Raw genomic sequence first — 27,880 nt, 5'->3', positions numbered from 1 at the left:
AGGCTTACATCCACACCCGGGCCTTACTTTCCTCATCTGTGGTTTGGGGATAACAGAAGTACCTCCTGGGCACTTGGAAAGTGCCCACTGGCTGTTCACCGTATGTTAGCAGGAGCTGTTCTCAGTGGAATGTGAGGGTATTTTTACTTTACTTTTTGAACTTCCCCAAGTTTTCCAAACTGCTGTTATCATCAGAGAAAAGGCCACCAGTGTGGTTTTAAATGGAGTGAAGAGCTCTGAGTTGGGGGGAGGCGGGGGGACGGCTGGGCCTCCCACGATTTGTTCATTCATTCCACTCAGGCTTTGGGAAGTGGGTGGGCGGTGTTTCCACATTGCTGTTTTTTCCCAAAAGCTAACCAGCTCCAGATCCAGCGCTTGGGCCACCCCAAGCCTGAGGTGGGGCAGTGGGCACTGGTGGGGAGGTACCAGACCAGACAGGAGAGGAAGACCTCTACTCTCAAGATAAAGGAGGGTGTTCTAGGGGGTTGCCAAGCCCAGCTGCTCGGCCTCCCCGTCAAAAATCCCACGACAGAGGCAGAAGAGGGAGGGACTCTTGACTCACTCCTGAGGTCACCTGGGGGGTCAAAGTCCCATGTAGGGAGGAAGGACAGACTCTGGCGTGTCCCAGAGGAGGTGCCCAAGCAGCAGGTAAGGACTCATTGTTAAGGCCAAGGTTGGACACAATGGCCTTTTTTCTTCACCAAATGACCCCTGCCCCAGGGCCCACGTTGGCCCAGCACAAGCCTTGCTGGGCCAGGAGGAAGACAGATCATTTATTGATTTCCAGGAGCCAGGCCCTCTGCTAAAAACTCCACCTACCAGCAAAATTATCACGAAGCTGAGTAAGCCCCAGAACAATCCTGTGAGGTCGCCAACACCATCCTGATTTTCTAAATGAGGAAACCGAGGGCCCACATCAAATAAATGGCAGAGCTAGAATCTGAAGACAACTCTGCCCATCTCCCCCAGCCTCTGCCCTTGACCCCAACACCTTCAGCACCTCCAGCCCAAAGGGGCTAGAAGCTGGGTCAGGCCTGCCCACGGTGACTCTCAGTCCTGCCTCTGCAGAGCCCTGGAGACTGGCTGTTGGAATTATAAGGGACGGATGAAAGCAGAGTGGAAGTGCCCACTGCACAGATGGGGATGTGGTGGGCACGGGAGGAAAGGGGCTTGCCCGGTTTGACGAAGGGGATGACTGAGCCGGGAAAAGGACCCGCGACTACTGGCTCCCATTCCAGCGCCCTTCCCTCCCTCCCATCGAAGCTCAGGAGGGCCCGAACCTTAGGCCTCAGCCAGCAGAGAACGTGCTGGCTGTGGGATCCTGGTGGGGCCCACACCGGATGTGTAACAGGGGCTGCGTCCAGCTCATGTCCGGTAGCTGCCTCCGAGGAGCTTCCGGTTTCACGGGGCAGGCAGAGGAGCAGAGTTCATTATCTTCTAGGTGCCCGATAAATGGTCACTCCACAAACCAGTCCACGGGGCTGAGCGGGCCTCAGAGAGCTGAGGGAAGGGTCCCCCCATGACATGGAGACCTCCAAAGGCTACTTTCTGTTATAGATTTATTTGATATTTGAACCGAGTCTACAAGTTCAGACCCACATGTAACAGATTGCTTCATGGTTGTCAGAGGCTAGTGTGCATTATTTCTGAGGATTACATCCAATGACATGACGCAGAAAACACAAATGGACGAGTGCACATAATCATTAAGACGAGACGCTAAAACGTGCCTTAATGTCCAAGTGATTGATCTAAGGTGGGGATCCTTCTAAAGCGGGGACCCCGGTGACTGATCTAAAGTGAGCTGGCTTCCCGCCACCAGGCGCTGAGTGGGCTGCACATGCCAGGCGCCTGGGACAGAAACTGGAACCAGAACCTGGGGACCCTGCCCTCCCCGGCGGCAACCTCCTCACGCGGCCCCGCCTCCAAGTGTCCGTTGTGAAGGACCAGGTGGTGACAGGACTGACGTCAGCGGCTGAGGCCAGTAGTAGCACTGGGCAAACTCATGAGCGCGAGGTGGGAAAGCAGAGTCCGGGTGAGGGGGCTCCTCTGGGCTCCTTAACACGGCGACAAGGGATGGGGGTGGGGATGGAGCACCGTTCATCCGGGGATTAGCCAACCCGAGTCCCCTCCCTTCTTGGAAGCTCCAGAACATTCCCTTTGGCCAACAGTCACAGAAATGAGAGCCTGCCAAGATACATGGAGGAGAAAGAAAACAAGACACCAAAAACAAGACAAAACAATCCCCGCCCCAGGCGGGGAGAGGAACTACAGACTCCTGGACCAAGGTCACAGCAGATTTGGAAGACATCCTGCAGCCTGCCACCCCGGGGGAAGGAAACACAATTCAGTGTCTTGCTGCTCTCCTCAAGGGGAACTGCTGTCCCACCCTGAGACCTCAACTCACTGGCCTTTAGTGTCCTTTTTTTTTTTTTTTTTTTTTAGTTTTTTCTTTTTAATACCCAAACCATCAATTTTCAAAGCTTAAAAAAACTTTTTTTTTTTTTTTTTTTTTTACTTAAAAAAAAATCTAAACTGCTGCGGCAAACCCCAGGCCTGGCCTCTCCACCTGGTGGCCTGCTTTCCCATGGGCCGTGCCACCACAGCCCAGCCTGGCGCCTCTGGGGTGACCGTCCCACAGCTGGTTCACCCTGGACCGCTCGGCTCAAGGCTGGGTGGGCCCTAAATGGTTTTGAAACCACCAAAAAAAGGAAAAGGGAAAAACAGCCCACCCTTCCTCAGACACCCGCCATTGGAACTGAACTTTCTTGGGAATGTATAAGTTATCTGGAGGGAGGGGGTGGGAGGCGGAGAAAATAAATACCAAGAACTAAGTAGGTGTCCCTGGACCTCTGGTGTCGCTAGGCCTCTGGGGCAGAGATGGCCTCCAGGGAGGAGGCCCTGATTGTCCAAATACTGTGCTCAGAGATGGACTACAGGCCTCTGATCTCCCCCACAGGCGCCTGCCCTGGGGCAGGGGGCATGAGTCTCGAGGAGAAAGGGGCCAGCCCCTCAGGTTCGGTCCTGTGGCCCAGCTCCTGCCCCGCCCCCACTGAGAGGCTGGGCTGGTCGGCAGTCAGGGGCTCCTGGGCTCCTGGGCCTGAGGCCTCCCCAGAGGCCCCGCTGCTGGCTGTTCTGGACAGCCCGTGCTCAGCGCCCGTGGGCGCTCAGGCCTGCTCCTTGTCAGCCCTCCAGAGCCGCTCCTTCACCTCGGGGGGCAGAGTGTTGAACAGGTCCTCCTCCACCACCAGGCCACTGCGCTTGAGCAGGGGGCACTCGCCCAGCTCCACAGGCAGGCACTCCAGCCGGTTGCCCCGCAGCTCGATCTGAGTCAGGCTGGTCAGCTCGCCCACCCGTGAGGGCAGCGACTGCAGGACGTTGTTGCCCAGGTGCAGGGCCCGCAGCTTCCGGCACTGGAAGAGCTCCGGGGGCAGCGCCTCGATCTACAGGGAAGGAGCAGAGGGCGAAGTGAGGCGGGCGCACCTTGGACCTGGGCCTCTGGGCTTCCCTGCCCTGGGCACCAGCACCTTCTCTGATGCCCATTTCAGCTACCCCAGACCCCAGAGACCAACACGATCTGGGCCCAAGTCTGGCTAACTTTCCCCTGTTCTTTAGGTCTCAGCTCTGCAGTCACTTCCTCCAAGAAGCCTCCCTGACCTCCTGGTAACCTATGGCACCCATGTCCCCTGGAGAGCACTGATCCCTTCCGTGGTGAAACTGCTTGATCTCCTGTCGCCCCCAGACAGGGGGCTCTGAGAGGGCAGGGCTGGGTGTGCTGTGCTCCCCGCTGTCTCCCAGCGCCTGGCACCCCAGAAGCAAATCACAGTAGCCAGCTACTCCCAATTGCACCCCCTCCTCCACCGCCCAGGGCTCACCAGGAGCCAGGCTGTTGGTCCTGCCTGGTTTAAGAACAATTTATGAAAGCAGAGCAGCCTGCTGAGAAAATTCCATACCCTTAATTGTTGCTGAGAACTGGGGAGAGCTCACCAATCACTTCCCCTTCCTGGGCCTCAGTTTCCTTACCTGTCAAGTCACAGGCTGATGGTGGGTGCAGGGAACCCAGTGTTGGCCCTTCAGAGCCCCCTCCTTCTGATTTTGCAAAATTTGAATAATGGGCAACACCCACATGCCACTTACTACAGGGCAGGTTCGCTCTGAGCGCTGATGCTATTAACTCACTGAACCCTCAGAACTACCTGTAAGTACTTTGTAAACACTCTTTCCATTTTACAGATGGGATAACTGAGGCCCTGAAGGAGCCAGCCTGCCTAGAGGTTCATAGCTGGAAAGTGGTGGAGCCAAGATTCGAACCTGGCTCAACAGTCCGTGCTCCAACTGTCCACACTGTTGACGGTGCAGACTGGGTGGGGACCTGCCGTGTCTCCTGCCACACGGGAAGAACCCCATAAAAGCCAGCTTCCTCCCCGCCCTCCTGTGAGCAATCAGCTACAAACACGAGCTCTTACTGAGCCTATTTTCCTACAACCACCTCCTTCAGATATGGTGGGCAGGAGGGACCCTTCCAGCAGGGCAGGAGCCAAGGGACTTGGGCCCGAGCCCATGTGAGGGTGACGGGGAGCTTGCTCTGTCACCGTCCCCATTTTCCCGCTGAGAAGGCAGAGGCCATGCCATGAGGGACACTGTGACCGTTTTAAAGGGGACTCCTGACCTGGGGCTCCAACGTGGCCCAGTGGTCAGGAATGGGGCAGAGGTGGCTTCCAGGTCAGCAGGGACATGAAGGTGAGAGGGCAGATGGGAAGCGGGCTCTGGCAGGACGGAGGGGCCAGAGCCTCCCAGAGACCCCACTGCGCCCGACACTGGCCTCCTCTGGTGACACAGACAGTGGCCAGGGAGCGGGAGAGGCTGGACCAGCAGGTGGCAGAGCTGGGGCTCACATCGGAGCTCTCCCCCCGACACGTCCCCTCCCCGGAGCACCCCCCAGCCCAGCAGCGAGCTCTTTCCAGGCGCACAGAGAGAAAAGAAGGTGCCTTCGGTGGCTCAGTGCCCCACCCGGGCCACTCCTGTCCTTCCTCGTGAGGTGTGCTCGTGTGCTGAAGGTGTGAAGTCGTTTCCCGTCACCCCAATCCCGCCCTCTCCCACCTCCTCAGGGACCTCAACGGCTCCCCCATCAGCACTGGCTCCCCCTCAAGTCCACCTGGTCTTTGAAAAAAAGACAACCTTCCCAGGAGCCTCTCCAGGCTTCCCAACAAACCGTTTGGAAAGACGCCGTCTCTCTCCTTGGCCCGCCGTGATCTGGCTTCTGCCGCTGCCCACCCTGGAAACTACCTGGCCAGAGCCACCAACGGTCACTCCTAATCCACTGGACATGCATCTGTTCTCCTTTCACCTGACTCCCCCGTGGGCTGTGTGCCCACCCGCTCCTGCCTGGCCCTGCTCTTCGCCGTCCATCCCAAAGGCTCGAGCCAGACTCCCCTTCCTTCCATCCTTTCCCCCGTGACCTCATCGAAGACCCGTCTTCACCCAGGAGCCTGGGGGGATGACTCCTTGAGCTTCAGGCTGACTCAACCTGGTCCCTTGCATGTCCCAACATGGGACCTACGCTCTCCTCTCTGAAAACCTGTGCCTTGTCCCAGACCTGGCCTAAATGACCCTCCAGCTACCCAGGCAGCCATGTGAGAAAACTCGAGTCACGTCAGACCTCTCTCTCCCCACATCCAATCCCGCCCACGTCCTGTGGATTCCACCCCCAAAGTCTCCCCCACATCCGTCTGTCCCGCCATCCCTGGCAGCCTTTGCCAGTCCAGGCCTCGCCCCCGCCTGACAGCTGCCCACGGGCTTTCTATCGGCTCTTGACCTCTCATCTTGCCCCACCCCCAATACCCTCGAGTTGCAGCAGGAGCGAGCTCTCTAAATTCCAAGGCAGCATATTCCTTCGTCGCTCAGTCAATGGGAATTCGGTGAACGCTTTGCTCCACGTCAGGCACTGGACGAAAGAGCCAAGGTCCTTGTTGTCAGAGGGTCGAGGGAAGGGACGTGAGACAGATTATCTGAAACCAAGTGGGAAGAACAGGATGTTCCTCAAGCCCTGGCCTCAGGGGAAAGTCCAAATTCCAGGGGCTCAGCTCACCGCTCCTCCCCCTGGGCTCTCAGTTCCCTGTGGACAGAGCCTCCTAGACTCTCCCTTTCCTCTTCACCTGGCTAACTCCTACTTGTCCTGCAGGGCCAGGTGAGATGTCCCCTCCTCCAGGAGGCCCGCCTGCCCTGGGTTAAGTCCGGGTTGAGGCCACTCCTCTGTGCCCCAGCCTAGTCTCGTCCACTGTGCTAACTGCTGGTTGCCTGTCTTTCCCTGAGAGGTGAGCTCAGGATGGGCAGCCGGGGGGCTTGTTTGTTCCTAGGTCCCCAGCTCCCTGCTCCACACTAGGAGCGCTCAAAAAACATTCACCAAATCAATGAACCAATGAATAACCAAACAAGTGGACGCCCACTTATCGAGGTATTCGTTAACATGAGTTTAAACCTAAGAAAACAGAGGCCGAGGGCCTGAGCCGGGCCACACTCGCCCCTGCCTGTCCACTCACACATAGCCCATAGCCCAGGGTGGCTCATAAGGAACCGCCAGGCCCAGAGGGAGGAAGGGGGGGGCGGGGCTCCTGCCTAAAAGGAGGAGCCTGACTAGGACTGGCCCAAGTGAACTTCTTTCCCTACAAAGGCCTCTGGCATTCCAGCGGGCGGGGACAGGACATGATTAAGCACTGTGCTGAACTGGGTGTCAGAGGGTCTCCTGCCTCGGGACAGCGTGCCTGCCCCCAGCTCTTCCTGAGGGGTGACCTCAGCCAACAGGCATGACCTGGCAGCCAGGCCTGGGGTGAGGAGCTGGGGGTGGGGACAGGTTGGGAATCGCACCCTCCACCCTCCACTGGCTGGGAAGGCCCATCAAGACCTGGTGCCCACACAGCTCCCGGGACAGAGCGGGCACCATGAGGGGTCCTGGGGATGCCCAAGTCAGCCCCGACTCTAGGGGCAATCTGGCCCCACACTGTGCTCTGGGGGAGCCACTTGGTGCCCCTCAACATGCTAAAGGAGGTGTGTGTTTGTCCTATGCTCCCCAAATGGGGCTTCTCCCCAGGAGGCCAATTTTCCTGACCGGTGGGCCTGTCCCAGGCCCTGGAGGCGGATTCTCCAGAGTGAAGCAGCCTGGGATCTGACCTTCACCCCTGTACATTCTCACACATGCACACAGGTAAAATTTGAGGGAGGGAGAAAGGATTTGTCAAAATCTCTGTGGTTTACAGGGAGAGAGGCTTAGGGAAGACGGGAGGGGTTCTGGTGGTCAGAGGTCTGGGGCTCCTGGACCCTCCAATCTGGGTGATGCTGGAGAAGGCACGTCCTTTCCTAGAACGGGGCATTTCAGGGGCTGCCTGCCTTCAGGCTGCTGGAGAGAGCTCCTGCCGGGAGGACTCACAGGATGCCGGGAGCAGGGTGCCCAGCGCAGGGTGGACACAGAGCAGGAGCTCCTTAAACCCACGGGGCGGCTTCATGCTGCTGCCGGCAACAGAGGCGCAGAGGTGCTGGCTGGACTGGATCTCCCTCAGCGTCCCAGCCCCCGGCCACGGGCTTCCATCACCCCCAGCCTCACTGCGAGAGTGTCCACCCTGATACCACCCTCCTCACTGCAAGAGGGTTTCCACTCGGAGTAGGAACAAACCGGGAAGACGTTCTTTCCAATATCAACCTCCCTGCAGGGCCCCAGCAGGGGTGGGCAGGGCAGGGCAGGGGGAGGTCCCCCCAGCAGCTGTGGCTTTGTTTCCACGGCAGAGGCCAGGCCACAAAGCCACAGGACCACCTGCCCTCAACCCCCACCTGCCTGCTTCCGCGGAGGGGCCCTTGGGTGGGGGGCTTGTCCAGACAGGCAAGGGGCTGGTGCACAGGAGCCCCCAGAGGTCTCGATCGTCTCCCAGGCGTGGCCTCCAGTACCGCGGGCTCACAACGGTTTGCACAATTTCCTCTCCAGAAAGGCAACTGGTAACAAACCAGCCCTACCTAAGCCCAACTCTGCCCTCTGCCACCCTCAAAACGCAGAGGGGAAAGGGTGTGAGTGGCGCTGGGAGTTGCACCAGTCACCCACAAAGTTTCTGTCCCTGTGGGCCCATCCTGGGCTCCAAATCTGGTCCAGGACAAGCTGAGAAAGACACTGCAAGCTCCAGGCTAAGTCCCACCTCCCACGACCGAGCTCCGAGAGAGCAGGGCAGGCCGTGGACCTCCTGCCCGTGCACATCACTGCCTTCGAGGAACCCGCCCAAGGCCACCTCGGGGACAGGTCCTGCCTGACCACACCATCCCTCCTGGCAGGTGAACTCTGCCATGTTCTGCGGCAGAGACGGCCTCCCAACCCCACAGATTCTGATCCAGCAGGTCTGGTCCGGGGCCTGGGAATCTGTATTTTCACCCAGCTCCTCCCAGGGGGTCCTGGGAACCACAGCTGAAGACTCCACACTCAGGAGCACCCCCGCCACGGGCCACTCACCCGGTTGGCCGTGACGGCCAGGTTCTGGAGGTTCTGCAGGAGGCCGATGTCAGCGGGGAGGAAGGTCAGGTTGTTGTGGCTGAGGTCCAGGTAGCGCAGCTTGCGGCAGTAGAAGAGCTGGGTGGGGATCTTCTCGATCTTGTTGCGGTTCAGGTAGAGGCGCTCGAGGTTGGTGAGGTTGCCGATCTGGATGGGGATGTAGGCGATGTGGTTGTACCACAGCTTAAGGCAGGTGAGGCGGTGCAGGTGCTGGAAGCTGATGATCTCCTCGATGGTCTTGAGGTTGTTGTCCTTGAGGTCGATCTCCTGCAGGTTGTGGAGGCTGAAGATGGAGTGGGGGATCCGCTCCAGGTCGCAGCGGATCAGCTCCAGCTCCGTCAGGTTGGCCATCTTCTTGAGGCTGTTGAGGACGATGAGCTTGGTGCCCTCGTTGTTGATGGACAGCTTCTGCAGGTGCACGCCCACGTCCGTGACCACCTGCGGCAGCTTGCTCAGGTTGCTCTTGAGCCGCAGCACCTTGAGCCGCTTGAGCTCGCGCAGCCCGTCGATGACGATGTAGCGGTTGTTCTCCGCGCTCAGGTTGCCTGTCAGGTGCAGCTCCTCCAGCGTCTTCAGGCTGTAGATCCACAGCGGGATCTCCTTGATGTCCGTGAACTTGATGTGCAGCGCCCGCAGGTTCTCGCGCAGGAAGGCCAGGGCGGGTGCCTCGATCTTGGCGGCCGTGTGGTACAGCCACAGCTCCTTGAGGCCCGTGAGCTGCGCGATGCTGGGCGGGATGGTCACGTCGGGGATCAGCTCCAGCTTCAGCACCTCCAGCTCCACCAGGTCGAACACGGTGTCGGGGATGCCGCTGAGCATGAACAGGTGCAGCTCCAGCTTGTCCTGCGCGTTCTTGGTGAGCCGCTGCCGCAGTTTGTCCAGCGTCCACTCGTTGTTGAGGTTCAGCTGCCGCAGCTTGTTCTCACTCACCTCCGACAGGAAGACGGCAAAGCGCTTGGAGTAGAGCGGGTCGTACTGGTCGATGAGGTGCAGCATGAAGGCGAAGTCGTTCTTGACATCGGGGATGTCGCTGTAGCTGCTCTCCTCGCGGATGGACTCGAATGAGTACTTCTTGAGGGAGCGCCGGAGCATCCACCAGAGCGTGTACATGCAGATGAGGCCATAGAAGATGACCAGGCTGATGTAGAAGGATGCCAGGATCTTGAAGAGCGTGGCCAGGGGGTGGGCGCACCGGTACGTGCGGTAGCCCGTCAGGCTCTCGATGTCCACGGTGCAGTCCACGTCGAACTTGATGTTGTGCACGTAGTAGACGGTGTAGCAGATGATGAGGATGAATTTGATCACCTTGATGATGGTCTGCCGCATGTAGAGACGGTACACGATGTCCCCCTCCTCCACGTGGGTCCGGAACTTCTTCACCTTCTCGAACAGCGCCTTGGCCTGCTCCCCCTCCTTCTTGTCCAGCACGCCCGTCTCCGAGCGGTCCACGATGCCCTGCTCGATCCGAGACTTGGTTCGCTGCAGCATGGGCACGGTGGCCTCCACGTCCTCGCTGACCGTCGATGACTTCTTGTCCGTGGAGCCGTTCATCTTGCTGAAGGCCGGCTTGGGGTCGCTCTCCTCCACCACCGTCTCCGACAGGGCTCGCGTGGTCCAGGGCGAGTCAAAGCACTTGAGCAGGATGGACACAAAATGCTCCAGCTTCGAGCTGGTGCGAGGGAACTTGAACCAGAAGTTGCTGCAGGCCAGGAAGATGAGTGTGTGCAGAAGCACCAGGTAGGGGAAGTACTTGGCGAACCAGTGCAGGCGGTTCTCGTAGCACACGGCGTCCACATAGTTGTACTGGTGCCTGTCCAGGTCATACTTGATGCCCGTGGGGCCAGCGTCGGGGGTCGGCAAGATGGTGGAGTTGGGGTAGCGGGGCTCTGGGCCGGGGGCCGCCCAGCCCCGGAACGAGTCGTTGCAGGAGTCCTTGGTGACCCACTTACACGGCAGGCAGATCATCTTGTCCTGGGTGACCTGCAACGTGCCACCAAAAACCGCGATCATCAGCATGACGATGGAGATGTAGTCAGTGAACACGTCCCACCACGGCTTCAGGATCCGGTACGCTGGCTGCGTGTCCGCAAAGTAGCGGAGCTCTGTCACCGGAATCATGGTTCAACCTGAAAGGGACCCACGGGAGGGGGTTACTGCAGGGTGGCCTGGCTTTCTGAGACCCGGGGGTCAGAGGCAGGAGACAGTGGACCCACTGTCCAAAATTCTACCTCAAGTCTAGCTGTGAGTCACACTAGCTGGGCAACACTCATGGGCCAGCCCACGGATCGGCCTCTGTCCGGGAACCATATGGTCACCAGGTGGCTGGGAAACCACCAGAGGGAAGGCAGGCAGCCTCCCCATTCCACAGACAGGAAGGCTGAGCACTGAGATCCAGGCCACGCTGACAGACCGCGAAAGCAGCCTCCCAGGGACCCCCACGTTTCAGCAGGAGCATTCCCGAATTCCTGTCTAGACTCCATCCTGTTAATGATCAGACCAACCAGAGGGGCTAGTTGAAAACTTCCAGTTCACTCGGAACCAGCTGCCACGAAGCTGTGCCACTGGTCCGAAGAGATTTATTCAAAGTGTGAGAAAAGCCAAATGCAGAAGAGGGGGCTTAGTGTGAACTCACTTTTTTTTTTTGGCTGCGCCGCGCAGTATGTGGGATCTCAGTTCCCTGTCCAGGGACCAAACCCGTGCCCCCTGCAGTGGAAGCCCAGATTCCTACACACTGGGCGGCTGGGGAAGTCCCTAAATACCTGTGTTTTGACAAATGGGTCTGTTTCTGTTGGGAGAGGCACAAGGGTGCCCAGGTTATGGGACGGGGTCACATTATTTTGATTACCTATAATATTAATAGTGACAACAGTAACAAATACTTCATAAAACAGGGCCTCCCTGCAAACACCAGATGCTTCCCATCTCATCTTCCTCGGGCACGCCGGGACGGGTGAGGACAGGAGGAAAGCAGACCTAGACCCCTTGAGGGAATAGGGGTGCTCAACAGAGAACGTGTGCCAGGCACCGGGCTGGCCCTTACCATGGAATCCTCCTCGTGGGGTCCCTTTGACATCCAGATGCAGGGTCTATCTTTGGCCCCATTTCGCAGATGGGACGACTGAGGCTCAGGGGAGTCACCTGCCCAACGTCACTCTACTACTCAGGGCCAGAGCCGAGATCCAACCCAGGCCTGTCCCTCCACCTCCCCACTCGGGTCCTCACCACTGCATAGGCTCGCTGCCCACCTGCCCAAGGCCCCACGCAGGGCAGGGCCGAGAGACGGAGCCCAGGAGTCCAGCTTCCCTGCCCCCCCGGGGTTCCCAGAGCTCAGGTCACCGCAGGGCCAGCAGACACCACCACCTGCCCTGAGCCGGCGGCTCCAGCCCAGGGGTCAGCCCTCCTGGTGAGGCCGGGACTCACAGGCCAGGGTGAGAGCCTGCCCCACAGGAAGGCCCGGGCCCCCTAATGACCAGCTGGCTCCTCACACCACCCACACTCCTGGGCAAGCAGCCGTCCAGGGGAGGGCCTGCTGAACCACGCAGCCGGCCCCCAGCTGAAAGACACCCCGACACCCCTCCCTCCCTTCCTGGCTCCCCAAGTCCACATCCAGGCAGGCGCCCAAAGATCGGGGACCGGAAGGTAGGAGGGGCCAGGACAGAGGGCCCAAGAATGTGCAACAGCCTGCCCCTGGAGAGTCCGGGATGAGACTGCCAGGGCAGGATGCCAGACGCGGGGAGTGGGGGCGGCGGATGGCCAGGCAGGATGTGGTGGCAACCTCACCGCTCCGGGGGAGTGGGCGTGTCACGTACTGGAGAGCGCTCAGCCTCTCACGGTGGGGAGCTGTCTCCGGGCCCTGCTGTCCTGGGGCTTTGCTTATGTCGCCTTCCTAACTCCTTCTGGGTCTGAGGTGGGAACTGTGCACAGCTCCGTCACAGGTGAGGGACCCTGAGGCTCCAAGAGGTGGGAGACAGTCCCATCCACCGAGCGTGGCTGGCTCCTCCCGCCCCCTGGCCCCCAAACACCTGTCCCGAAGCACGTTCTAAGCTCTCCGTTCAGCCCTTGGCCCGTTCCTCTGTGGGTAATAAATGTGACCGCTAAAAGGCCCCTGCCCCAGGGGGCTCTCGGGCCAGTGTGAGCATGTGGGGAGGGGTGGGAGAGACGGAGGAGTGTCCAAATAACTAGACTCGAGTCAGGGCAGGGGGCAGCCGTGGCTATGGCAGGAGAGATGGGTGCCACCTCCCTGCTGAGAAGGGCTTCGTGCAGGGGACGGTCCTGTGCTGGTCCCCGAGGCTGCCGGTGCCTCCTCAGCCCAGGCCTGCGCCCATGCCACTGTGCCGAGGAGGCCTCAGAGGTTCAGAGGGGCAGAGCCAGGGACCTAGGTCACACAGCTTAGAAGGGCAGGCCCGGCCTCGTGTGGGGGACCTGTCTGGGAGGGGTCACCCTTTAGCTGCACCGTGTTTCTGCCTCACCTCTGCCACCAACTCACTGTGGGACTCTGGACAAGTCACTGCTCCTCTCTGATGGCGTTTTGGGGGAAATCAGGAAAGAAGGTGCAGGCGCCAAAGCCCAGGCTTTAGTCCCCAGGGTGCCAGGGACTGCGCCTTCCCCGCGACTGGCCCCCAAGAGGAGACGGCCAGGTGATCGGGGCAGCCCCTCTGGAGTGGAGGTGACAGGGGGCAGGGGGGAGCCAGCAGCCGGAAGCATGTGACCTGTGTGCAGGCCGGGGCTCTGCTGCTGCCTTGGCCTCGGGCAGGGTCCTCTCTGGCTCTCAGCCTCAGGTTCTTCACAGATGCCAGGGGCAGATTCCTCGCAGGGCTGCCCGGAAGAGCCAGGGGACTCCATGCTTCCAAAGTGCTTAGGACAGAGTAGGGCAGCAGGCAGTCTGCACTGGCGTCATCAGTCTTCAACCTTTCCTCCAGATGCTGCTGGAGGACAAGGGTCTACCGCACACAGCAGGTGCTCAATAAAGGTACCAAGAGAGCGCCTGAGGAGGGATGGGCAAGAAGTAGGGCGGGGAAGGGCGGGGCCTGGGTGGTGGGCAGGGCCACAGCTTCAGATGGGCGGGGCAAGGGAGGAAGCTGAGGCAGCTTTGGGCCCCCTCCCAGTTCCTGCCCAACCCGGAGGGCCCTGGGGGGAATAGCTCCTGTTCTGAGAATGAGGGCCCAGCCCAGAATCCTCAGGAGCCCAAGAGGTGCACACTGTTTTGGCACCCTTTCTTTTTTTCTCACAACAGTTTTATTGTGGTAAAATACACAAAATGTAAAATTTACAATTTTAACCATTTTTAGTGTTTTAACCGTAACAGTTCAGTGGCATTCAGTACGTTCACTTTGTTGCGCAACCATCACCAACCATCCATCTCCAGAATTCTTTTCATCTTGCAAAACTGAAACTATGTCCCCACTGAACATGACTCCCCATTCCCACCTCCCCAGCCCCTGGCAACCACCATTTTCCTTTCTATCTCTATGAATTTGACTACTCTAGGTATCTCATATAAGTAGAATTGTACAATATTTGTCTTTTTGTGACTGGCTTCTCTCACTTAATATAATGTCCTCAAGGTTCATCTATGTCTTAGCAGGTACCAGAATTTCCTTCCTTTTCTAGGCTGAATAATATTCCTCATGCCCATTTTATAGATACGGAAACTGAGGCTTGGGGAGAGAAGTCACGTGCCCAACTTCACACTGCCTGTCAGGGATGAGAGGCCACCTTCAAACCCAGTTCTGGGGTGGAGCGCTGACAAGCAGCACTTCCAGGAAGCCATTCAGATGGAGCAGATCCCAGCTGACAGCTGCCCCAGGGCACACCTGGGGGTGGTCAGGTAAGCACCATAAGGGAAAAGGGGCCTTTTTTCCTAGTTACGGAAAGTTCCCTTTTCAGGAAGTTTCCTGTAGGCAGTGCATTCATCCCTTCCCTGCACTGAGGCCTCCGGCCCTCTGCAGCCAGGACTGCCCCTAGCAGAGGTGTGCAACAGCTTCTCTCCCGGGGCCTCAGTTTCCCCGTCAGGAAGGGAACAGAGAATCTGTCATGGATGTGCCCACATTTTGTATAAGGTGGTCAAGGTACCAAGGGGCACGTGATCCAGGCCTCCGCCCACCCTGACACCTCCCTTCCCACTGGCACCACCACAGACACTCCCTGGTCCTGGCAGTCCCTGCCTACAGCCAGCAGGGAGGGAGAGGCGCCTCCAGCAGCCAAGACTTGGTTACCCATCCATAAAATGCACATGGTAACAGATGCCCTGCCAAGCTCTCAGGACTTTCAGGAAGTCACAGGGGTGAGGTTTCCCCGACAGCCTGTGGGGGGGGGATCTCAGGCAGGTGGAGAGCAAGGAAGAAGGGTGATGGGAGCTTGGAGGGAGAGGGCCAGCCGGGCCAGCCTGGGCTCTGCCACTCAGCAGTGGAGTGACGCTGGGCAGATGACTTCACCTCTCTAAGCCTTAGTTCCCCCATCTGTGGAATGAGGCTAAGACAGATGCAGACCTGGCCCCCGACAGCAATCCTGACTTCAACAGACAGTCGATGGGTAGATGAAGAGAGCGCAGAAGCTGAGCACGAAGGAAGGAAACGGAAGAAGGAAAAGCACCCAAGACGCCTGCCCTGACACCTGGCAAAGGGGCAGAGTTAGGTGGGGCCAGGCACAAAGGAGGCGGGCAGGAAGCAGATCCTGGTCCCTTAAAGAAGCCTCTAGAATACAACAGGGCCCTTTCAGCAGAATAAAGGAGCTCTGTATGTAATGCCATTTTGGAAAAAAAGCGAGATCCAGAATAATAAATAAATACAGTCCCATGCTGATAAACCCTGACCAACTTGGGGAACGGCTCCCTCTTAAAGTGGGAATAGGAGGCAGGATGAAAGGAAACTGGAATTTTACCAGCATGCCTTACCTTTGTGATTGAAAAGTAGTACAGAATTTAAAATAAATAGAGCCTAGAAGAAACGAAAGAAAAAAATAAGCTCTCAGGTGGAGAGTTCAGGTGTTCTTTTGTGGCTCTCAGAGGGCAGTCTCCGGAGGGTGATGGAGGGTGATGGGGAGTCGAGGGTGATGGGGAGTCGGGTGGAGTCGGGTCAGATCAGGTCTCTGCCCCAAGAGATGGAGAATCTGGAGAGGATCCTGAATAGAGGGCAAAGATTAAAGGGTTGAAATCGAGGTGACTGAGAAAGACAAAAAGGCCCCGTGCCCTGCTGTCCTCTGAGCTCCCGTCCAGCTAACCCTCCTTCTTCCAGAACAGATGCAATGTTTAAAGCTACAGACTGTGCCCGCCTGGAGGTCAGGGCTTGACACCCACCAGTGAGGTGGGGTTCACCCTGGCTGTACCAGGCAAACCTCATGGGCAAGAGACCACCAAGGGGTGGGGATGGGGGCAGACGGGGAGCCCTACAGGATGGGGACCACTCCAGATTCATCCCAGTCTCTGTGTAGAGCCTGGAATACCGAAAGTGGAGTAAAGGTTTGCTGAACTGGGCTGAGCCAGCAGGGAGAGGAAGTAGGAGGGAGGTTGGCAATTGTCAGGGAAAGACTCTAGGACAAAGGTTTAGTCACAGGAACGTTCATCACGGTGTTATTTATACCCCAGGAAAACTGGAAACAATCCAGATGCCTGTTACTAGGTGATTGGTTAAATACCTATTAAATGATCAGATGATGGACTACTATGAAATAATGGAAACAAGTTAGAGCAAAACACTTGATGACATGACAAAATATGTCAAATGCAAAAAGTAGGTAACAAAACTGTGATAGAGTAATAAGCCTCCTGCAATAACTTAGACGTATATTTGAAAAATATTGGCGGTGAGATTAGCCTGCTGTTTATAATCTTTTTCACCCCAAACTTACCTCTATTTTCTAGTATAAGCATATGTTACTCAAGTAATTAAGAAAAAAGATTTAAAAAAATCAAGATTCCAAAGGATCAAGAATAGCTAAAACAATTCGGAAGAATAACGTGGGAGGAGACTTACCATAAAGCTCTAGGAATTCAGCCAGTGTGGTGCTGATATGGGGATGGATGGATGCACCAGAGGACTGGAAGAGTGAGCCTAGAAACAGACCCCGAAATTTCTGGAAACTTAGACATGACAGTGTCCATGAAAGGAGCGGGCTTAGTTACTCACATGAAAAAAGCATAGCCCCATCTACCTCCTTACAGGAAAATAAATTCCAATGAGTTAAAGACCTAAAGTAAAACTTGAAAATGTTTAAAGAAAAATCTAAGAGACCATCTCGATGTCTTTAAGACAGGGAAGGATTTCTTATCACAAAGAATACAAATCCTTACAGGAAGAGATTGATCTATTGATCACATTAAAGTTAAAATGCATGCACATCGAAGGACATAATAATAAACAAATGAAAAGAACCCACAGACCTGGAGGAGATACTTGCAATAGATATAACTACCAAAGGATTAACATCCAGAACAAATACAGAACTGCTACAAATATATGAAAAAGACAATCCCACAGGCAAAAAAAGGCAAAACATACGGCTAGACAATTCACGGGAAAAAAATACAAAAGGGAATTCATGGATGAAACAATTCTTAATCTTTACTAATCGGGGAATGCAAATTAAGACAGTCACGTGCCATTTCGCTCCCTTGCGATTGGCAAAAATGTTGAACTCTTAAATGAGGAGATAGAATGTATGTATGCATCCTCCAACGGAGCAATTTCGCTCCTAGGTAAAGATCTTAGAGAGTCACTTTACACATACGCGTGAAGCCACAGACAAGAATGATCACTCCGGAGTTGTTCCTAATAGCAAAAAATCAACAACCTAGATGTCCATCAACAGGAGAAAGTATAAATCGCTCTAAGCATCCGGTGAAATGCTAAAGCAGTAAAGTTAGTGAACTTCAGCTACACGTATCAATATGGACAGACCCCAAAACAATGCTGAACCCAAAAACAAGCTATAGAATAATACACACCTTATATAAGGTTTTCTGTAATGTACATATCTAAGTGTAGTGAAGGTATAAACACATGCATGGGGGCTTCCCTGGTGGCGCAGTGGTTAAGAATCCGCCTGCCAATGCAGGGGACACGGGTTTGAGCTCTGGTCCGGGAAGATCCCACATGTCGTGGAGCAACTAAGCCCGCGCGCCTAGAGCCCGTGCTCCGCAACCAGAGAAGCCAACCGCAATGAGAAGCCCCTGCACCACAACAAAGAGTAGCCCCCGCTCGCCGCAACTAGAGAAAGCCCGTGCACAGCAACGAGGACCCAACACAGCCAAAAATAAATAAACACATGCATGGAGAGCCCCAAAACCAAGATGCTAATTTCATCTAGAGAGGGAAGAAAATGGGATTGGGGAAGAGGCTTCAATTGTGCCTGAAATGATTTGAGACAGGGAGAGAGAGAAGGGGTGTGTGTGTGTGTGTGTGCATCTGAAGCAATTATTGCCAAACATAAAAGTCGAACAGAGCTGAGTCCTGGGTACAAAGATATCTGCTCTAGCTTTATAACGTTCGTGTGTGCTTAAACTATTTCATACAAAATTTACTGGAAGAAGCATCTGTTTCTACCCCTCCTGGCCGCTCCTCTCTCTGGTCCTCACACCTGCTGGGCTCAGCCGGAGGCAGCCTCTCCTAGATGATCGCCAGGGCAGCAGATTCAGCTCCTCCTTCCAGCTGGCCTGCTCCTGGCGGGCGCAGTGGCACCTGCGGCCTTTGAGGACACTGCAGCATGCAGCATCAGCCCTGCCCGGTCCTGCCCCGCCCCAGGGAGATGCAGAAGTGCGTAGGATGCAGCTAGACCCTTCCCACTGTGCAGCACACGCAGGTGTAGAGAAGCGGGACCAGGTTCCTACGGCAGAACTAGGGCAACCCAGAGAGCCCCTCTCCTCCCCATGGCGGCAGGCAGATCTCGGGGAATGTGAAGAGCAATAGCTTTAGAACTGGGGAGACATGGGTTCAAATCCAGCTCAAGCATGAAATAATTCCATGACTCCAGGCAAATTATTTAGCCCAAGCCTCTGTTTTTGCAACTTTAAAATAAGAACAGTGCTACCTACCTCATAGATCTGTATACAGTGACCCAAAAGATGTCCAAGGGATATTAAGTAATAATAAAATAAAAGATGTTGACCAGCATATAAAATATATGATCTAAAAAAAAAAATATATGACCTATCATGTATGATAAAACAATATAAAATGTCACAAAACAACAAATACTTCATGATTCCAGTATGTGGTACTTAAATTTGCTACTTTTGTGAGTAGAAAAAAATACTTGGGAAAAAAACAAAAGACCTCCCTCACCATGTGGTTTCTAAATATTGTAGAAGAGTTTACGAGAAGTACCTGCCATCTATCATGTAAGAAAAAGGTTAGCTTGCCCCTGCCTGCCCTACCCAGGTAACAAACACTCTTCGACAGGGCGCAGGGAAGCAACGCCTCAGGGTGGGTGAGCTCAGACCCCGGGACGAATGACTTTTCCTCTCTAAGCCACAGTTTCTTCACCTGTAAAGTGGGAATATTACAGTACCTCAGAGGCTTATTGTGAGAATTAAAAATAACATAATGCACATATTATGGGACAACCCAAGGCCTGGCACAGAGGAAGGTGCACTATACTTATCCCAACCCACATGCCATTGCAGAAACCCACCCAGAATTTAGTGGGGGAAGACACCCAGGAGAGCGCTGAGCCACAAGCACAAATACCTCCAAGCTTCCCCAAGGTCCCCAGCACCTCCCAGGACTCAGACACCACACTCAATGGCCTTGAACTTCTGGAGCCCAGGCTCAGGACCCCAGGACAGGACAGGACAGGACAGAGAGCTGGCGAGCGGTTCGCAGAACCACCCCTTAGGTGTCCAGCCTGGTCCATGTTGTTGATTTCCTCCTGAAGCTTCTCACAGATGGGGAAAGAAGTCAGAGAAATGACTCGCTGCCCCTTTGGGTGACCACCCAAGCACGCTCCACCCCCATGCTGGCCTGCAGAGATTTGGCTTTCACACCTGAGCACCGGCAGGCAGGCCAGGCTGTGGGTAAACAGGGCACAGAGAGCCTTTTGTTATAGCCCAAATAGAGAGGCTGGGAAAACTTCCCAGGGGGGGAGGGAGGGGAGGCAGGAGGCTTGCGCCCCTCACCCCTCCTCTCGCCCCTCCTCGTACCTTGGGGAGGCTGTCCCTCCAAGGCTCTCCCAGGGAAGGGGGAAGGGCCACCCCCAAGAGGCTGGAGGAAGACACTGGGTCACGGGTCTTGTCCTGGGAGTGCTCTGGGCCTGTGAATCTGCTCCTCGGTCAGCACCCTGGGGCCTCCTCTGCTCCCAGAGCAGGAGGGGAGGAGAGGGCCCGCTCTGGTGCACACGGCCCACACCCGCCCCAGCACAGGCACTGCCCTGGAGGTCCCCACACCCAGCCGGGGAGAGTCGGCAGCTGCGGGCTGGGGGCACCACCTGGCTCCACGCACCCTGCGTAGAAGGGCACACCTTCACTTTCCGGGGAAAGAAGAGGGGAGCCGCCCAGGGTGGGAGGGGGGAGGGAACAAGTTTCAGTTCCGAACTCTCCGTGTGGGCTGGGCCTCCCAAACAGGTTGGTCCTCATGCTCCTAGTGCACACCTGCAAGGGTACCGGCGGCCTCCGGTGGGGGGGGGGCGAAGGGTGACAGGTGAAGGACACCCACCTGGGGCTTCCCGCAATGGCTCCCCGAGGCAAGCGCTCAGAGGCAGCAGGCCAGGCCTGAGGCTCAGGCCGTCCCCTCACCCCACCAGGCTGGCGTGTTACTGACATGAGCTCCGGGTCACTGACGCGGACTGCGGGCCAGCATTGCGCCTGGCACTTCCTGGGCCTTGGCCCGCAATTTCCAGGAACACAGGTAAGGCGGCTCCCCACTTCACCAGCATGTGACCTTGGGAAAGTCACTTCCCTCCCAGGGCTCTGGTTTCCTCATCCATGAAGTGGCCGCTGAGTCTATTCCTGGTAGGGCAGTGGTGAGGACTGAACGAGGCGGTCCATAGAAAGCGTTTGGCTAGGGGCCTGCCACGTAGTAAGACTCTGTAACGTCAGCTGCTGTTACCATCATGGGAGGTTTTATCAGTCCCTTTAGGGGTGTGAAATCTGAGGCCCAGAGAGGTTAACTGACCTGCCCAAGGCCACACAGCTAGAAGAAGATGGTGGGGAAGATCACCCAGGTCTGCCTTTCCATTGTGGCCACCTGTCACAAAGGCCAGCAGGTCTCCTGGACCTACCTGGGCACCCAGACCCTGGAAATGCTTCCTGGGACAAGACCCCCATTTCCAGAGGGGTACATGGAATCAAGGTCTCTGCAGGGAACTCTAGCAGGCCATACTCAGGAAACTTTGGGAGGGAGCCCAGCTCTGGGTTTGAGCCCGGAAGCCAGGTGCTGGGTCTGGGCCCATGGGGGGCAGAAGGGCCTTGAAGACAGGCCTTGATCTGCTTTGAACACCAGCGCCGCTTTCCTAGACAGCATACGAAAAGTGGGCAGGAGCACCCAAGGGAGGCCGCAGACTCATCTGCTGAGATCCAAGGGGATTGGGACCAAGGGGGCCTGGCCGAAGGTAAGCCGTCTGTTGCCTGGCTCTCTGGGCTGGTGGGGGGCTGCTCCCAGGGATCCTGACCCAGGGCACCAGCCGGGAGATGTGACAGAAGGATTCCTATGCCGCCCCACCCGGTCGGCACGTTTGCCAACAGGCCAACTCTGCCGGGGGCATGAGGTTGGCAGTGGCGCCTCTGAGGGTGCCCAGGTGCCATGTGAGAGCCATGGAATTTTACAGCCACTTCTACTCCAGTGGAACACGGCTCCCGGCATGAGGCTGTATCGCAGTGTCTATTTAATTTTGAGGTTTTAAGTCCTCAAGAGACAGTTAAACAAAGAACTTTTTACGAGATGTGAGATGCAGTAGAAACGCGTTGGGAAAGCGCACAGGGAGATGTTTGTGGCTGGGTGTAAAAGCTGTTCTAGAGACCTCATCCGCTCGCACATACACACTGAAATCCAGGGCCTGAGGGAGCCCAGCCCCGCCTCCACACCAAGGGCGAGCCTTCTGGCGGCAGCTGGTGGGGACCGGCGCCGACAGTCGCCCTGGTCAGTGTTGGCCGGCACAGTCGGCAGACCCCCAGCCTCACGACGGCCTGCGGAGTGTCTTCAGAGTGCAGGTTCCTGGGCCCACCCCCCAACTCGGACTCTGGAGGCCTGCGGTGATGGGTCCAGGGGAACCAGCATTTTGAACAAGCTCTCGGGCGACTCTGAAGCACCCTGAAGCCCGAGAACCTAGAGAAAGAGACAAACGGAAGGTGGGGTAGAAAGAGCACAGGCCGCCAAGGCAAACAGACCCGGGTTCGCGTCCCGGCTCTGCCACCTGAACTGTACGACTTTGGGCGGGAGCCCTCGTGCCTCGAGCCCTGGTCTCCTCGCCTGTAAAAGTGACACAACCTCACCCAGGAGGCGGTGGCGGGTAAGATGGCAAACTTCACAGTGACCGGCGCGCCGCCTGGGCTCGGACCGCGGCCACCGTGGACGTGAAGGCTCTGCTGCTGGAAAGAGGGCAAGCAGAGCATCGTCCACCGAGAGGCCAGCTCCCCGGCTCCCACAGGAAGCGGCCCGAAGTGGCCTGTGCCGGAAGGAAAAAGACTCCAAGAAAGACTGGGAGAAAGAAACAGGGGAGGGGGAGAGGGTCCGGACGGAGAGCTGAACACCGCCAGCCGAGGGACGCATCTCTGCACAGACCTCACTCCCAGGGTGGTCCCTGCCGAGCCAGGCTGCCAGGCCGGGGGTTCTTCCTGCCGAAACCCGACCTGAGGTGTCTACGCCCCAGCAGAGCATCTTTAGACCCAGGTCCCAGGGCAGCACCCCCCTGCCCCCCCACCCCATCGCCCTCAAGGCTAAAATCTGAGAGGAGCGTCCAGGGGGACCAAGATCGGGCCGTCCACCAGGACAGCCAGGTGAACGGACTCAGGGCCAGGCTCAGGCCAACGCAACACAGCAGCCCCTGCCTCAGGCAGACAGAGGAGGGCCAAAACCTGGAGGCCAAAACCTCTCAGGCTGGCCCACGCCATTCCTCCCTGGCACAGAGGAGGAATTCTGATCTCAGATAAGTAGGACCTGCTGCTTCCTGCTCATCACTGGCCAGAGAGCTCGGCTCAGGCTTCCCCTCTCGTGGGGGAAGGCAAGAGCTCCTCAAAACCAACAGGAAACTCCTACAGGGCAGGGCTGGGGTTTGCTGACCTTGTCCCAGTAAACAGGATAGTCAACAAAATCACACATCAGGCACTTCCCACCCCCCTCTGCTGCTGAAAATGCCCTGACAAACAGCTCAAAAACCTCAGAATGGGAAGACAGGGGAGCAGTGGGGGTGGGAGGAACGGGAGCATGTCGGGACCTTCTGACAGGACTCACCCACAGCTCTACCCTCGCCTGGGAAAGAGGTCCAGGGCGGACCATTAAATGAAACAAGAGCAAGCCGCAAACCAGCAGCTCTAACAGGACTTGGTTTTAGGAAAATAAGCAAGTGGTAAAAATACACGTAGGAGAACCTACCCCTCCTCACTCAAATCTCTGGAGATAGAGATCAAGAGAGACTCTCACTTTCTACATGACATTAAAATCAACACATTATAGGGACTTCCCTGGTGGTGCAGTGGTTAAGAATCCACCTGCCAATGCAGGGGACACGGGTTTGATCCCTGGTCCGGGAAGATCCCACATGCCTCGGAGCAACTAAGCCCACTCACCACAACTACTGAGCCTGTGCTCTAGAGGCCGCGAGCCACAACTACTGAGCCCACGCACCACAACTACTGAAGCCCGTGCGCCTAGAGGCCATGCTCTGCAACAAGAGAAGACATCGCAATGAGAAGCCCACGCACCGCAACGAAGAGTAGCCCCCGCTCGCCACAACTAGAGAAAGCCCACACACAGCAACGAAGACCCAATGCAGCCGCCGAAAAAAAAAAGCCTAGATGGGAGAGGTGGAGGCAGGGAGCCCTCGGACACAGCACAAAGGACCCCAGCCCAGGATTCCAGGACCTGGCTCAGGTCCCACATCCCTGCCTTCTTCCTGATGAGTTTGGGCAAGTTGCTTCCTCCCTCTGAGCCCCAGTTTCCACGTCTGCAAACGGGGGATCAAAGCCACTCCCTGAGCTTCCACAAATGACCAAAGACATCACTGATAAGGTTTGTTTTACAAATTATTAAGCAGCTTATACATACACCTGCTATGATTAGGGAACATGTTCTAGGACACCCTGTGCCACCTTCCCTATATCAACATATTTAATCTTCAAAATACCCTAAAGGGAGGCAAGGTGCTAATATTATCCTCTTTCCATAGATGAGGAAACTGAGGCTCAGAGAGGTACAGTGAGTGGCCCACAATCACTTGTCGAGCATGTGACAGCTGGGACTCAAACCCAGGTCTGACTACAAAGTCTGGGTCCTAACCAGTGCACGCTCCTGCCTTTGGGAACTGTTTTCCAAAGCACAGGCCGAGGAACCCCCGTCCCCAAAGACGTCCACATGATCAAATAAGTGTGGGGAAACACAACTTGCTAGCTCCCTCTCAGAGACTCGCCATGCTCTCAGTGAGCTCTGAGACATCCTTCAAGGCTCTGAGAAGTCCTGCAGCACAGACTACGACAAGGTATTGTTCCCGGAGTCACCTGACCACTGTGACCAAAGAAACTGGTGTTCCGCAGAACACACCTCAGGAAACGTGGTCACGAGATGGCATGAACAACCACCCAGAGTGACAAAAACCAGGGGTTCGCCATACAAGTTCACGCCAGCCTAACTATGGCAGCCACGTGCTACTCAGCTGGCCACTGAGTCAGGAGAAGGAGGAAGAATTCTGTTTTCTGGCACCTCTGCCCTAGAAGCCCAGGCCTTCCAGCGAGAAAAGCAAAGGGCCGCAGGGACAGAGACACCACCCTTTGCCCTCCAGGCACCTGCTCGGGCCGTGGCTGGCCTGGAGGGTGGGGGTCCAGTCCTTACCCTGCGGATGGCTCTGCTATCTGCGAGTTGGCTGTCGGTGCTGAGGCTGGCCCACGTCTGTCTGGGCAGGGTCCTGGCATTCCTTTTGCTCCATGGAAGCTGCCTCCCTACAAGGAAGCAAGAGCTACAGTCAGCAGGGACGTGTGTGACTATCAGCGTTACCTGCTGTGCTGCTGACAGTTTCGGAGCCCCTGCTCGGTGCAGGGCCTGGGCTGGGCTCTGGGGTGATGACAGAGAGTCAGATAGTCTGCAGGGGATATGCCAAGGCAACAATTACAACTGGCTCTTGAGAGCCCCGGGCTCTGCTGGGGGGAGCCCGGGTCCTATGGGAACATGGAAGAAGCACTAGACCTAGACTAGTAGGGTCAGGGAAGGCTTCCCAGAGAGGGTGTTGCCTGAGCTGACTGCTGGGGAAGAGTGGGAGTTGGAGAGAGAGCATTCCAGGGAGAAGGACCAGCACATTTGCCTCGAGGGGAGAGAACATGACATCTAGAGCCTGCTGAGTGGTCCTGGCTGGATCTAGGACTGGAGGCGGGAAGTGGCGAGAGGTGAGCTACAGCAGGGTGAGCTGGATCCAGGCAGAGACACACCCTCAACCCAGACACATGAGTTCGACTCAAACACAAAACCCAACCATCACCTATAGTCAAGAAGCATTTAGTGAGCATCTACTACATGCCAGGCACTCTGCTCAGAACTGTTCACAGGAGCCAACAAGACAAGTTAGGAGGGTGGGGAGAGAAGTGTGGTCAGGCTACAGCAGGGTAGGGGGAGTATTTAAACCAGCCAGGCGCTGGGAGTGTGGCCCAGCCATCAAGGAAGGCCAAAGGACAAGGAGGAGTTAGCAGGAAGGGGGGCGGGGAGGCGTGGTTACACAGACAAAGGGATCGTGGAGCCTTTCAGCTGTTTACACCACTGAACATTTATCACACCTACTCAGTTCTAGGCACTGTGCTAGGAGGAAAGAAGCAGGAGATAGTCTCCAGCCTCACAGGGAGACAGTCAATAACCCGGCAATCCCACACAGAGTGATGGCAGCTAGACAGTGAAGCACCTGGGTCTATAAAGGCACAGAAGCCATGGGAGCCAGCCTCTACCCTCCTTGGCAAAGAGAGGGACACCCACTGAGGCTGGGAAAGCCAGTCACTTGCCCATGACAGAGGCAGGCCCAGAACTCAGGCCTCTGGACTCACTGGCACTGATTCTTCTAACCCTTCCTCTTCCAGGAAACACACGCTGACCACCCCCTACACATTCACCCACAGCTAATGCCTCTTTCCTCTGGGCTGCCTCTGTAATATTTCTAGTATTATGCTGGCCACTGTATCAACGTATTCCTGTCTGCCTCTCCTCCCAGACTGTAGCCAGGGACTGTGTTCTCGTAGCACCATTCCTGGCCCAGACCAGGCACTTACCAAAGGATGGTTGAATGAATGAATGAATGAATGAATGAGTCAAGGGATGGAGAGATGGTGTGCTGGGCTCCAGGGCCCCACATCCAACCCACCGGACTCCCCGTGAAAGCCTGTGAAAACCCAGATTCACCTCCACTCTCAGGAGAGTCAGGAACCAGGCCGATCCCTTCGCTCCAACTCCTGCAGGCGAGGTCCAGGCCAAGCCAGCTCCCTGAGTTCTGACCTACTGGGACAATCCTCAGGAGCTTCCACTGTCCAGAAAGGCCATTCGAAGTTTGCAGAGGAAACAGCTTCCTAGTGGGTGTGCCCAAGGGATGGAGTATTTGGTTGAGTTCCAGGGGAAAGTCACAAATATTTCTTGGGCTCTTGCTCTGTGCCTCACAGCCCCCGGAAGGCAGAGGGGCATTAGAGCTAACCCCAAAGAATCTCTAAAACTGGGAAGACAGGGAGGCAGGGGCCAGTCATTCATGCCCCAGCACCTCTCCAAAAGCCAGTCCTCCAGCACTGTCATCTGTCCTTGCCTCCCCTCCTGAGCCAGAGGAAAACTTGACCTTCACGAAGGCAATGCCAGTGTGACTGAGCCGTGGGCACTGCCCAGTCCCTCTGAACAAAACTCTCACTCCCCCATCCCCTCCACAGGAGGGATCACCAACATCAGACCTCCTCCTCCTGCCTCCAGTCTGTCTGTCTGCCACTCTGTCTGCTCAAAGGGCAGGATACAGTTCGTCAGGGGTAAAAGGTACCCCTAATGGAAAAGTTGGGAGAGACCCCTGGGAGCCTTTCAGCTCCCCCAAATCCTTCCTCCACAATTTAGGCCCAAATTCCCTTTCCCGCACCAAGCTCTCTCCCTCCTCATCCTCATACCTCATCCTCAAAAGGCTTCCGGGGGTAGGGCAGGAGAAGAGCCCTCCGGGGAGCATGGTCACCAAGGGGCGGCCCCACCCTTCCAGCCAAGTCCCCACCAGGAGGAGGTTGCCAGCCACCCCCCACCCGTCTCTCCTCCTTTCCAAAAAAGGCAGCACATGCATCAGCTAAGAACCAGCCCAATCTTGGTTCAGTCCAGTCCAGACCAGGGGAGAGAAGCAGTCAACAAAAGGAGCAGAATCATCATGAACCTCAAGAACCAGCGGCTATGCTGCTTCAGCAGGGGAGCCAACTTTGCTGGGTCTCCAGCCCAGACCGCATCAGACCTGGCTCTCAGGCCCATCTGGATGCACAGGACACCGGCAGGGTCCGGAGCCTCAGACCCTGGACTGGGCTTCCCAGCAACCCCAGCCCAGACAGGCCCCACGAGCCTAGCCGGGGATCTGCCCCCAAGTCAGGGCACAGGTCCAGCCCAGTCAAGAGGAGGGAGGGGTGTAAGGGAAGAGGAGGGGGCCAGGAACACAGGAGAAGAGAGCAAGGGGAACCTTTGAAAACAGAAAAAAAAGCTGCCAAGGAGAAAGCCCAGAGGTGGAACCTCTAGTAAGGGGGGCGTGTGTGTGCGGAGGCGTGAGGATCTGGGGGAACCCAAGGGACGACAAGGGGACCTGGGGAGCCGAGGCGGAAACTCCCGGTTATGTAGAGCGCAGGGAGGCACTGGGGTGCCTGGGAGGGGGCTCGCGCGCCGCGGCACCAGGGAGAGGCGGGGGGGCCCCGGTGACCCGGCGGATGGGGAACCCGGAGGTAGGCCGAACTGAGCTGCCGCGGGAGGCCCCCAGGGAGCCGGCCCCGGCGGGCAGAGCCCAAGCTACCCAGGGTGCCCGGGGCCGGGCAGCTGGCCGGGGACGTACAGGAGTGGATTTCGAGAGGTGACAGCTCGCACCCCCTTCCCCACCCCACCCACTCACCTGGGCCCGCCGCGCGCGGCCGCCCAGCCGGCCGCCCCGAGCGCCTGCTGCTCTGCCCCGCCGCCAGCCGCTGCGCCCCTCCGGCGCCTCCTTTTGTTTGTCCCTCACTGCACCACTCAGCCTCCTCCGCCCCGGAAGTGA

At 56.9% G+C, this 27,880-nt stretch overlaps 1 protein-coding gene across 4 annotated transcripts; it reads right to left on the bottom strand.

Moving 5' to 3' along the window:
- Positions 1-1,542: 1,542 nt before the first annotated feature.
- On the bottom strand, positions 1,543-27,880 carry LRRC8A (leucine rich repeat containing 8 VRAC subunit A). Of its 4 annotated transcripts, none has more exons than XM_082403452.1 (5): positions 27,740-27,879; positions 24,496-24,602; positions 15,417-15,643; positions 8,486-10,650; positions 1,543-3,443 (listed from the first exon to the last, which is right to left on the bottom strand). In XM_082403452.1, exons 4-5 carry the CDS (start codon positions 10,640-10,642, stop codon positions 3,168-3,170), a joined length of 2,433 nt encoding a protein of 810 aa, XP_082259578.1. In that variant the 5' UTR covers positions 10,643-10,650; positions 15,417-15,643; positions 24,496-24,602; positions 27,740-27,879; the 3' UTR covers positions 1,543-3,167. The 4 variants fall into 4 exon arrangements, 3 of the variants coding, with proteins under 3 accessions (XP_082259578.1, XP_082259577.1, XP_082259579.1); XR_014247809.1 differs by lacking the exon at positions 15,417-15,643 and adding an exon at positions 5,842-6,008 and having other exon boundaries at positions 3,328-3,443; positions 27,740-27,880; XM_082403451.1 differs by lacking the exon at positions 15,417-15,643.

Source organism: Balaenoptera borealis (assembly GCF_965194805.1).
Source record: "Balaenoptera borealis genome assembly, chromosome: 8".
Taxonomy (NCBI): Eukaryota; Metazoa; Chordata; class Mammalia; order Artiodactyla; family Balaenopteridae; genus Balaenoptera; species Balaenoptera borealis.
This window is presented reverse-complemented; position numbering and strand designations above follow the sequence as displayed.

Coding starts and splice junctions, on each gene's coding strand:
- LRRC8A (XM_082403452.1), bottom strand. CDS start 10,642: ATGATTCCGGTGACAGAGCTCCGCTACTTTGCGGACACGCAGCCAGCG. Junction 3,444..8,485: donor TGGCCGTCACGGCCAACCGG/GTGAGTGGCCCG, acceptor CCTTCCCTGTAG/ATCGAGGCGCTGCCCCCGGA.